The 12501-nt window shown below is 35.3% G+C and overlaps 1 protein-coding gene across 5 annotated transcripts in view; it reads left to right on the top strand.

The window, feature by feature from the left end:
• ERC2 (ELKS/RAB6-interacting/CAST family member 2) overlaps positions 1-12501 on the top strand; it is a 394496-nt gene that overhangs the window by 144833 nt on the left and 237162 nt on the right. For 3 of the 5 annotated variants that reach the window (XR_014854746.1, XR_014854747.1, XM_085072716.1), the window contains 4 exons: positions 1194-1334; positions 1878-2018; positions 5435-5470; positions 11403-11596. Coding sequence is in view for 1 of the 5 variants with exons in the window: in XM_085072716.1 (XP_084928842.1) it covers positions 1194-1334; positions 1878-2018; positions 5435-5470; positions 11403-11596 (512 nt within the window). In the remaining 4 variants the exon portion in view is untranslated. The remainder of the gene's footprint in view (positions 1-1193; positions 1335-1877; positions 2019-5434; positions 5471-11402; positions 11597-12501) is intronic. The other 2 variants (XR_014854748.1, XR_014854749.1) reach the window with 2 other exon arrangements.

The raw sequence follows: 12501 nt of genomic DNA on the forward strand, positions 1-12501 counted from the left end.
TCGTTTGGGTAAATAAATCTTCAAGAGGCAATTGGCATAAAACTAATTCTGAATATAACCAGGTCGAATTTGAATGTTTATGATAATTAAACTATTCCATTTAATGGAGGCTGGAATTTTAATTTTAATATTCAAGGGATTAAGACTTTGTATTGTTTACTATTAGGAATAAACTTGAAGTAATTTAGTGTCATAGGTTAGATTGGAAGGACCTTACAGATTATCATCATTGTCCTGACCCAGCTGCAGAACCTAAATGATGTTGCTTCTGCTGCTGAAACCAAAATGATACCAGCAGTTCTCCTGATGCTCTGCTTAAAGGCCTGCTCCCAACTGAAATGCAATTCTGGTGGTTATTTTATTGTACCCTAAGTATTTCTCTATGATTAGTATTTGCATCCTTCAAGTGTTGATAAAATGTGATTTTGTAGAACATAATCAGAGCTTTACAAAGCCATACTACTACATCTGCTTTTTACATTTCACCCTTTGAGTTATTCACCCAATCAATGACTGGTGATTTTCAGCAAACCTTATGATAATTGGAAATCAGCAAAATATGCAAAAACATGGTTGAGTTTAAATGTCTGTAGGGCTACTGGTAATCAGACAGAGAAAAATTTCTGGATTTCTTAATTTGTATCAGGGTGCTTCTTCTGTGTCTTGGACAACTGTGTTTTTGACATCTTAAAATATAATACATATAAACTGTAAGTTACTGATAGTTAGCAAGTGATTGATTTCTAATTAGATTTGGAACATTGACAACTTATTTCAAGCACTATAGAGGATACATAACAGTAGTGAAGCTGAGTAAACCAGTCATGGCCTTGAGGAAACTAGCCATGGCCTGTTTTGAACTTTTATTCAAGACTTCAATCACTTATGAATATGGGAAGTACATTATTGAAGTGAATATCTTTCCATATCTATCACAAAACTAAACATATTAATATCTGTATAGATCTTTAATGAAGTTCCTGTACTGTGTTACCCTTATCAAGTATTTAAAACCTTGATCTTATGATTTTGAAATCTAGAGAAATCTTACATTGACTTTATTACCATTACCTCAATCATACTCTGCTTATGAAGGTTGTTTTTCTAAGTTCTACATAATGCAAACAAATTTTATTTTTTCTTTTCTTTAAATGATTCCAAATTTTTCATTTTGCGATTCTTTCCCTCGTTAGGAAAGAATAATAGAGCGTCTGAAGGAGCAAAGGGATCGAGATGACAGAGAGAGACTTGAAGAAATTGAATCGTATAAAAAAGAAAACAAGGACCTGAAGGAGAAAGTTAATGCTTTACAAGCTGAACTGACAGAAAAAGAGGTCAGTCTTTCCTTTAAAGCTCTGCTCTTCTATCTATGTCATTATGATGAAAGAAAGTGCATTAGGACTACTCTTGAATCATGTCAAATACTCAAATTCTGCCACTTCAGCGGTCAGCTTCAGAACTGCTGTTTTCTTAAGCATTCTTCACAGTCCTCATTTGTACATAAAATATTGCTTCAGTTTTTACTTAGTTGTGTGTCATAATCTCTACTTTGTCCTTTACCTAAGCTTCCACTAGGCTCAGATATTCCATTGCTGCTCCTGTTTTTGTTTGTCAGCTAGAGAAATACTTTTCAGTGTGTTTGTAGCTCCAGAATATGACATGAGCTCGTCTGTATTATGAATGTTCCTGTGTTTCACTGCATGCCAGTTCCTGTGGTTCCAGTTGTATCCCTAAACGGTGTCTTTTGCTATCAATGCTTATCTTTGAGTCAGCTCTTTTTGGGGGAGGGGGAACAGGATCCAAGGGATTGCTAAGCTGGCAATAAGTTAGTGTCCTGGTGACTAGGAATTAACTTTTTACTCTTGGTCGTTTTCCAGTCTAGTTTAATCGATCTCAAAGAACATGCATCTTCATTGGCATCAGCAGGGCTGAAAAGAGACTCCAAACTTAAGTCTTTAGAAATAGCCATAGAACAAAAGAAAGAAGAGTGTAGTAAGTTGGAAGCACAGTTGAAAAAGGTAAGTTCCATCTTCAAACAACCAAACAATCAGCAAAACAAAAATCAGCATCCCATACCCTCATTTTGAAATGATGATCTTATTTACTCTTCTGGAGTAAATCTAGAACCTACCCATCTTATGCTGTTTGCTGATGCTTGCATCAAATACTGCCTTTTCTCAAGAGGTTTGTACCAAACCCTCTAGTGAGCCTCAGAAATTGTCCTGAGTACCTCTGTGAGGGAATTCTGAGAAGCTACAACAAATAGCTTAACTGAGAGCAGGACATTGAAAGGAAAGTAAAAGGGCAGAAAGAAGTTATCAAACCAGCAATTTGCATGTATGTGAATTTACTCCACTTTTAGAAGTGAACTTGAATGTTTCCAGTATGAGAAAAAAATTAAAGGCTTGTCCAAGAAATGCTGTAACTCCTAATAAAAAAATTCAACTTCTTAAATGAAAACTCTAGTTAGGTTTGATTTTGATGTATTTTTGGCTTTGTTGGTGAACACATGTTCGTGATAATTAAGCAAAATAATCAAAAGTTTATCTCAGCTGGCAATTCAGTATTTCTATTCAACAAGTAGTGGAAGCAAGCATTTAAAGGAAAACATACAAACCCTGTGTTTTATAACATGGCTTTACTTAAATTACTGCGTTAAACTGGATTTTGCTTAAATGATTTGCAAGTGTTTTGATACCATTGTTTCTTTGACCTTTCTCTGTGTTGTTTGGTAATGTCTGCTCTCATTGTTCTCATTACATATTTGATGGGGTCAGGCATTACATTTGCCTTCTGCAATTCATGACTAAATGTACGTCAAATGTCTTTTTTTAAATTATTGACATAATTTTTCATTTTCTAGTAAATAATATTTGTTATATGAACGTTATCACTGTTACCATAATACTCTGACAAACTTTTTTTACCCAGGTTGAGTAGTATCCTTCTCAGTGAATAATCACTGTTTCAATAGCCTGAGCTGTGAAGAAGGTATTGCAAAGTATAAAGGATACCAGTGTGTAAACCTCACACTTCTACTTTTTTTTTTTAAATTCAGAATGAATATGTGCAAGTAGGTGCCTGCATTAGATCTTTAGTTGAGAGGAAGGGAAGCTTCTTCAATAAACATATACAAATGGAAACACGAGTACCTTAAATGTCTGATAGCTTAAAAATACTATTGGTGGCATAATTAAAATATCCAAAGAAAAGGTTTTTCTGGAAGTAGTTTAGTTTGTTTTAGTTTGTTAGAAAATATGTTTGCTTTGTACTCCACTACAAAATACACTTAGTTACAATCTGAAATATCTTGTTTTATTCTTTTAAAAAATGTGGTTAAAAGAACCCTGAAAGCACAGATCACTTAAAAAACCCTCATCAAAATCCTCTTGAAGGACTAGAAATCCTGAGTCAATCATTTATGTCTGTACATATAAACACATCACACAGTCATGGAAAAACAAGCACTTACAAAAGTCAGAGAGTGTCTGGGATGTCTTTTGTATAAAAAGGGAGCACGTTTTTTGTGTATGAATACAAACAATTATTGAATGAAAGTTGGAAACATCATAGTTTTATTATATCATAAATACAGCATAAAGCCCCAGTGGAAATTCACCCACCATTTGTAGGCAACCAGGTATTTCCACAATAAAATGTAGTTACAACCCTCTTTCTGGGCATGTTTAATTGAACAGAAACAGTGACTGTTAATGACAGTAGACTCCAAACAGTCATTTTCAATTCACATTTTCTTTAATGAAATACTTTATGTTCAAACCTGTAAATACCCTGCTTTAAAAGTAATTGGTCCCCAGAAAAATACCTGCACGGTGTTTTCACTCCTCAGGAAACAGTGAAACACAAACCTGGGTCACTGTTGCCCATGTCTGGGTTAGAGGAGGAGGGGACAAGGGACACAGGTCAGAAATGAGTCCCCATGCCCCCTGGGATGCTCAGGTGAGCATCAACCCCTGCAGAGCCACAGTGACCTGGCACCCTTTCCATCTCCCTCTCAAAACCCACTCCAAGGGGCTGTGGCCCTGAAAAAATTCTGTGTAGCTTACACAGTACTCCTCTCTAAAAGTAACATAGAGAAGGTACCTTCTGTTGTGGTGCTGTAAAATAGTTATAGATCAATGTTGGTTTATGTGTTTTAATAAATTAAGCCAAGAAATATGAAGATAGTACGCTGTGCTTGGTGTTAGTTTTGCATGAGCATTACTGGTAGTAAGGGCTATGTTTGAAAGAGAATGTGCACAAGGGGCAAATCCAAACTAAATCTGTAAATAAAAACCACCAAAACAGCTTTTAGAGTTTCTCCCCCCTGGCTTTCCCTGCTTTTTTTTTTTTTTTTTTTTTTTTTTGAGAAAATAAGATTCATTTATTGATAATAAAGATGGTTTTTATTGAATCTGATTAGATCCAAATATTTTTCAGCATTATTGCTGGATTTTTTGCATTGCAGCAAGAAAAGAACATGCTGCTTCTAAACCCATGGTTTTGCATAGTAGGCACATTTAAAAAATAATAAAGAGGATATTTGCACAAATTAATTATTCATGTGACTGTGCTCTATTTTGGTATACAAAGTGATGTTTTAAATTACAGGCATACCTATTAAACATTTTGTGACAAATATTATGGATTGAAATTATTAAAAACACTTAAATGAAAAAATTCTAAATACTGGAGAACCGTCAATGCTTTTTTCCCAAAATTCCACAGATTTTTGTTGACTTACTTTGTATTGCTACTAGTGAAAGAACAGCAGGAATTACCTAATAGGTAGCAAAATGTTTTATATATATATGTGTGTATATATAATCTTTATTATCCACTCTAGAATTTCCTCCTTTTGTTGTTTTCCATTATCTTAGATTTACTTACTTACTGACATATTTGCAGTTGCTAAAGTACTATTTGCCAAGCTGTACTGTTCGAAAGTCATTCTGCATAGAAAATTCAGTCTTGTATTAAACAAAAGGAAAGTAATAAATTTAATGATACAATTTAATTAATCTTTTATTATTACTGTCTTTGAAGCTTTGGTGATAAATTGCAGCCTCAGCCAAAAGCACTTCTCGTGATTCATTGCTTGAGACCAGCACTTAATGTATCATCAAAAGTGGACACCTTTCTTTATTTCATGGGTTATTTAACTTGAGAAAGGGAAAGTAACACAAACCTTAAATTTCTTACTCCAGCTATTCTTTTTTAGGAGCCAAAGTCAACATTTATTTTTCCCCAGTGCCTCTCACTTTCACCAAGGAATGTTTAGAATCTTAAATTTCTACTCTTTTTTTTTTTTCCCCTTTTTTTATGACAAGTTCTTCTGTGCAAATGCTCTGGTTTTGTTGAGCTAATGCTGTTTTCCTGGATCTTTCCTTCTTTTTCTGTCTGTGCTTCACTCCCTACCAACTTTGCAATGTAGCAAGCTGAACAGTTGTTCAATCAGATGTACAATCCAGTAAGTTCATGTTTAAATGCCCGCTGTAACATATGAAAGCATGAGGATCCATTCCCTTACTGTGTTGTGCTCTTCCTCTGTGGAGCTTTGCAGAACACTCCTGATGCTCACCATGCCACATCCATTATATCCAAATAAATGAACTTTGTGGACTTGAAGGCCATTTTAAGAATCTGAAATGTATTAAATAGGTACATATTGTGTTTCTGAGAAAACAAATGTCTTTGCCTTTAGGTCCTCAACTTCTCCATCAGAAAATGCATGCAGATTTTTTTCTTTTTCCTTTTGCTTTGCTTTTTAATTCCTCCTTGTGCAGTACTTTATTTGATCCTTCAAACTTAAATAACTCCTAATTAGCTCAGTTTATCTTCAGGGACTGAGTTAATTAGGTGAATAATAATACCTAGGAAATGACTGGTAGTATTTTGAAAAGTCCATATGACTAAAATAGATCAGTTCTACTCATGAAAGAGTGTATATGTTTAGCATATGTACATTAGGAACACGGAAACTTTGTACTTTACTAAAGAAAATACTGAAATATAAAATGATGAATACAAAAGGCAGTTTTTGCAAAAGCACAGTATTGATTTGGCTTGTTTAGCATTAATGTTCTCACCAATGCCTACTTTAACTGCACAGGACCTCCCCTTTTGACTTGACTGTTCTCCTTTTTCAATTTGAGGAGGAACAGCAAAAACCACTTTCTCTGCAGAGAAGAGTTTCCATTTTTTTGGCTGAGACTGTTACATTTCATGTGCTGTGAGCATCTCAGGACAGAAAAATGATGTAACTGTAAGAGCAATTAAAAACCTCTAGTTTACATAGTAATTGTAGTCAGAATCACTATGTGATTGGGATAGTGTATATAGAGAAGAATTGGGTTTATAGCTTAAGTAATATGATCCTGCACATTAAAAGGAGGTATTGCCATCGCTGAAATCCATGGGAGCTTTGCCATTAGTGTCAGTGGACTAGGCTTGCAGCTTTGGAATCTATTATGGTTAGGTTTTGTAGCTTCTAACCATGTAATGGATATGTCATGACTTTTGTATGGGAAAAGAGTCCCACAGAATGTGCTGTGTTTACTTTTAAAGTTATTGGTTAACTGTGTTTAGAATTTAGCCATAAATTGTAGCATAAGTAGCACAAAGCCTGATATTATCACCTCTACCCTCCAGCACAGTGCTGGTAGAAGAGTTTATTCCTTTCAATGATAAATCCCTTTTTTCTGTATCATCCTGGGTCACCTTTGTGGTAGTTGTTTCTATTCATATCATTTGCAGTGCTCCTGTGCGTGTCTTTTCGGACTGGAGTCTTTTTACTGTTAGTTTTTAGCTTGGCTTTCACAAATGCTGGCCAGTCATTAGCTCAGTATCAGTGATTCTGCTGTATAGAATTCATTTGTTACTTCCTAATCTGTTTGTGTGCAGTATTCCAAAGTCAGTCCTTTTCTTAAGTGTTTTTTTCTGCCTCTATGTGCTTAATTTTCAAAAAGGACAGCCTGTTGGAAGTTGCAAAACAATGGATACAAGATCTTTTGGCACCAGGCAGCAATCATGCTATACCCACAAGACAACTTTATAAATTAAACTTTTCTTGCTCACCTTTTCTCTTCTCTTACATTTATGAGAACGAGATGTGAATAGAATTGGACACACATTTCTTCATGTTTTCAAAGGCGAACTTTTTGAAATACCCAATGAAATTTTGTGCAAAATTGATTATAAGAAATTACATTATTGCCTTTGTGCTGTAATGAAAATATAATGCTGTACTGAGTTTGAAGTTCAGGTGAATCTTTTTATGAATATTAAAGACTAAATTTTACAAAATTTTCTATCAGAGAAGTGTCAGATTAAAGTACTTGCAGAATCTACTATTACTTATAAATTACTTATAGCAGTCCCTGAAATTAAATAAAAACCCCATGAGTTTTAAGGAGACAAGAAAATTCAGGTGACAGCAATCTTTTTTTTTCATTTATTATTGAAAGTTATAAAATTTGAAGGATCTTACAAAGTAATTTCTTGCATGTAAATTCTGCTGTTCCATTTTTTTATTCTAAGTACTCACTTGATTTCTGTGTGTGTTTGTATATGAAGCTTTAAAAATGAAATACTTATCTATCCATCCATTTCTGTTATGCAGAATAATACATGCATGACTGTGCTATAAGATTTTAATAGCCTAAATAATTCATGTTGCATGTCTGTGCCACACAATTGTGGTGTTTCTGTGGGAAATTTGTGGTTTACATAAGGAAATGTTACTTTTCTTCTAAGGCATTTGCAGTGCTTATGAAGCAAAGATCAGAACAGACACATAATTAATGTAAAAATTTGTAAATTCTAATGGTAGAGTGATATGCTATTTTTATTGAATTGTAAAAATAACATACAACACAGTCATAACATTGACAGAAAAAGCATCATCAAGTGAGCAGGTTAGTTTGAAATTAACCTAATCTGCACACACAATGGTTATAATTTGAAGATACATGGACCTGTCCCTCTTACCCATACAAGCCCCATAGAAACAGAAAATATGTTTTCCAAGGTAACAGAGAGCTTAGGGAGTAGAAGGGGGACAGAAATAAAACAAGAAGAGAGATCAGCAGAAATAGGCAGAGATTTCTGATTCATGTGATAACTGTGCAGCTTCTGTCTAGACATCATCCAAGGCTGTCTCCTACTGGCCCCAAAACAGCCAAAGAAATCTGCCCTGTCCTGGCAGGAGCAGAGTCAATATCAACTGAGCTGCCTTTCAACTCCTTTGGGCCTTCTGTTTGACCTCAAAGTCAAGTTCCATCTGTTAACAAATCACCCCTGATCTGTGCACAACAAATAAAAAAAGGTGCCTCGTTCAGACCCAAACACATCTTTCAAAGCCATAAAATGAAATGGGGCCTTGTAAGTAATTCTGTGCCTTAGCCCTTGGAGTGTCAGATGGATTGTGTTTTGCTCTTTTCTGGTATCAGCAGCTTTGTGCACAATGTGAGGGTTCTCTTAAAAGGAAGTGCAGGTTAAAGTACCTCCTGCAGAAAGCTCTTTCTAAATTTTTTTTCTTGCTCTCCTTTTTTTACTAACTTTCCTTTCCTTCTTCATTCGGGCAATGCCCTTGTAGAAATCTGGTTCCTGCCAATAGTCCAAAAAGGACTCTATAAGTGCTTTGAAAAGTAGAGGCAATGGGCTAAATTGGTGGTTTGCAATACTGTTTTGTTTTGTTCTTTTAAAATAAGAATAACCTTATATAACAAAATGCTTACATTGATTTATATGTGACATTGTGGATAACTGTGCTGCACTTCATAAACCTGCACAGGTTGGATGCTTAATCACACTGGATTCAATCATACCTTGTAGGTTCCACTTCATGTTGTAAACCATGGGGAAATGCAATGGCCCAGTTTGTGTTGCAGAGTTGTCCAAAACTACATCCCACAAATATGGAATGGCATGAGTACCACAGTAAACACAAGAACTGGAAATACTTTTGCAACTTAATGTTGATTTCCTTAGCATGGTGTTGAGTGAAGATTTAAAGGGCTAAACTGAGGAATATATCTGTTATTTCAGATGATGATTTATTTATCAGCTGTGCAGTAGGTAATTTGTTGGGCACATTTCTGAGCTGCTGTGTGGCAGAAATACTCCATGATAGTAGAGCATTTAGCACCTTTGCACTGGTGATGCTGTCATGTTCTTGCCCAATGTATTTTCCCTGTAGAAAGCCCCATGTGGCAATGAAACATAAAAAGGCTTCTCTCTCTGATCTGCATTGCTTCTTGTTCAGGGTTGAGACAAAGGTAGAGGTGCATGGGGTAAAAAAGTTTGGGCAGAAGCTAGGAGTTCCTTTATGCTAAAGTGAAGCCTGGTTAGAGGAAGGTGGGTATTTTTCATCTTAATGAAATGATGGGAGCAAGGCTGGTAAATAAGTAAATTGTGTACTAAAGTGAAGGGAAGGGTGACAGGGAGCATATGAGAGAGCAATAGCCTTTAGGGGGGAACTGAAATTCTGAATTTACCTTTGGGAGAGGAGGAGAAATCTGGAGAACAATAAGGAACAACATTGCTTTTGCATAAGTTTCTTAGTATCTTGAAGGTGGGAGTTGGGTTTTATTTTTTTTTTCTAGAGTGAATTTACCTTTTCCAACCTATTGAATTATTTTTATTTCTTGCAGAATTACACAATGATAAAAAAGTGTATAATACCATAACAGTGCTGATGGACAATCAAAGTGTTTTCTCAGATATTTGGCCCTGAGTCTGAGTATTACATAGATGTCAAAAATTACAAAACTAGTAAATTTCTTGATACAGTTAACAACTGGTGTAAAATAAATCCAAGTTTATTATTAAGGAAGATTGTGAGGCTGGAAAGGAATGTGATGCTGTCATTTCATCCAAACAGTAAAATCAAGATACTCCTTGAAAAAAGATCTGTGTTTGAAAAGTCCTGCATTTGTAGAATTCAGGACTGGAGCATGTATTATTATCAAACAGAGATTTTGAAGAACAAGATCAGTAGGTTTGTTAGGCTCCTCATGTCATTCCCTTGGTTTCTTTTCGTAATGAAATATTTCTCTGAATAAAAATCTCAGAATAGCATAAATAACACTTCAAATCTACTATCTTTTTCTTGTTATCCTCATGCTTAAATGATATGTTACATGCAACCTCCCTAAGTTTCTTCCCTAGTCATTTCCATTTTTTGTTCTATTTATAGTAAACTCAGACTTGTTCTTTATTTATACAGAAAATTTTAATCATTGCAAAGAATATGGACATTCCAGTATCTGTAGTTGATATTAATTCTTTCCCAAACATGCATGTTTCATTTTGATCTGCATTTCTTTCATTGCTTGTGTGCATTGTCCATTCCCTGAAATTAAGAAGGCTAAGTATGTCCACATCTTCTCTGCGTACTAAGATAGTTGGAGGACCTTCTAAATATCATGAATTTCTGTAAAAATCCTGTGTGTTACCTGAATTTTCTATGTTTAATGTGCACTGCCTTAAACGACTTGTTTTTTCCTTGCCTGCTCTTTCAAGATGCCAATTAGGAATAATGGGAAGCAAGGGGTAGGCTAAGCGTTGCAGTGCATTGTTGTTTCCATCTGTCTGTGATTATTCCAGCCAGCAGTTTAAAGCACTTGGTGCCAGATCCTGCTCCCATTGAAGTTAATTGGGTTTTTGCTGTTAGGTTTGATGGGAGCTGGGCTGGGCTCTGCACTGTTGTTGTTTCCATCTCTTGTCTGTGGAATTGCCACCCATCCATGCATGTGTTTGCCAGGTTTGTGCTGTTTTCACCAACGGGCTTGTTCCTCTGGTGTTTCAGGTTAAGTATTGATGATAAGATAAAAAGGATTATTGGGTAAAATGTCTGCTGAAAGAAGCTTCTTAGTTTATGGGTTTATTTTTTTAAAGTCACCATTGCGTTAAAAACAATTTTTTTTTTTCTCTTGAATTCTTTGTATCAAACTGCATTTGAGACGTCTGGTGATAGAGATATACAATATGTATATATTTGTAAATATGTACATGGACAAAGTGTGTGTTTATATATAGGGAAAGAGGACACAATTTGTTAAGAAATTGCCTATATATTCAAAACACACTAAGAGCTTAATGTGAATTGAAGGAATTACAAGATGATTTCTTTTAAAATTTGAAAAAACACCTTTTAAATGGGGTAACTTTAATATGTAAAAATCCCCTTAATAAATCCTCTCCCCTTTCAGGATGATAGAATTTGAATACGCAGATAGTCTCATTTCTTTTTGTAATGCATCTGTAGAAAAGTGTCATCAGGCAGAAATACCCATAATCCTTTTTAATGAAAACTTGAACTCCGAGACTGAAGAAATAAAGCTCTCCAAGCTATTTAAATTATTGTCATCCTTATCTTTCTTGAAATATTGATTCTGAAGGCCCATGAAGCTGAAGAGGAGGCACGGATGAATCCAGAATTTGCAGACAGAATGAAACAGCTTGACAAAGAGGCATCATACTATAGAGAAGAATGTGGCAAAGCTCAGGCTGAAGTTGACAGACTTCTAGAAATACTCAAGGAAGTAGAGAATGAGAAGAATGACAAAGATAAGAAAATTGCTGAGTTAGAAAGGTAATTTTTGTATTTTTTGTCTTACATTGGGTAGCATTTTTGCTTACTTGACCTTCATTTCAGAGCAGAGAAGTTAAGAGCAGAGTATGTTTTTTAACAGAATAGTTGTTATGCCTTATAAAAGAAATGGAAAAAAAAGCTACTTGAGAATGGCATCTCCTGCCTGCTGACTTTGGAAAAATGAAAGGTTTTCATTTTCTAATACTCTTCATAAAACAAGCCCATGTAGGAAAAGTCATGTGCAATTTACAGGGACAACAACCCTCCCAGACAACCTTGCTGGGAAACAATCCTGTCTTTCTAGTAACTGGTGAATCAGAACTGTCCCCACATGTTTCTTCAAGTGTGAACATCATCACTTGTTCTCAGAGGTCCTGAAAAGTATTGGTAAGTATTTCTAACCCATCTCATGACTATTTAATAACGGTTGTAACTATTTATGTCTTCACACAATCTTTATCTGCTTCAAAAGAATATTTTCTGATGTTGACCAGACAGTGATTATCTTGTTTCTGGGAAGGTTGTGCAGGCTTTCCATAATGGAGAGAGGAGGGTTTTGGGATCCATTTTTCTCACACCCTTTGTAATTAAGTAGTTCTTGGAACCTTCTCCCATATGGTGTGCTGCTATTTATTTGATCTGTTTTCTCTGTTTCCTTCTTCTACTTAGTCACTGTTGCTTGAATGAAAGAAGGAATTCTGTTTTCAAATAATTTATGTAAGTGTTTTATTGTAATCAAGTCAGAAGAAAACTGCTTCATGGTGCCAAAAAAGACATTTAAATGGTCTCATTGTTGTGGTCATTGCTGTGGTTCCACTCAAGATATGACATCCATTAGGGAGCATGACCATGAAAGAGGGAAGACCTGTCAGAAATGTTGGTTACCTTGGGGGGCAGAAAACAGC

This window comes from Lichenostomus cassidix, chromosome 12 (genome assembly GCF_008360975.1).
Source record: "Lichenostomus cassidix isolate B80296 chromosome 12, HeHo_3.0, whole genome shotgun sequence".
NCBI lineage: Eukaryota > Metazoa > Chordata > Aves > Passeriformes > Meliphagidae > Lichenostomus > Lichenostomus cassidix.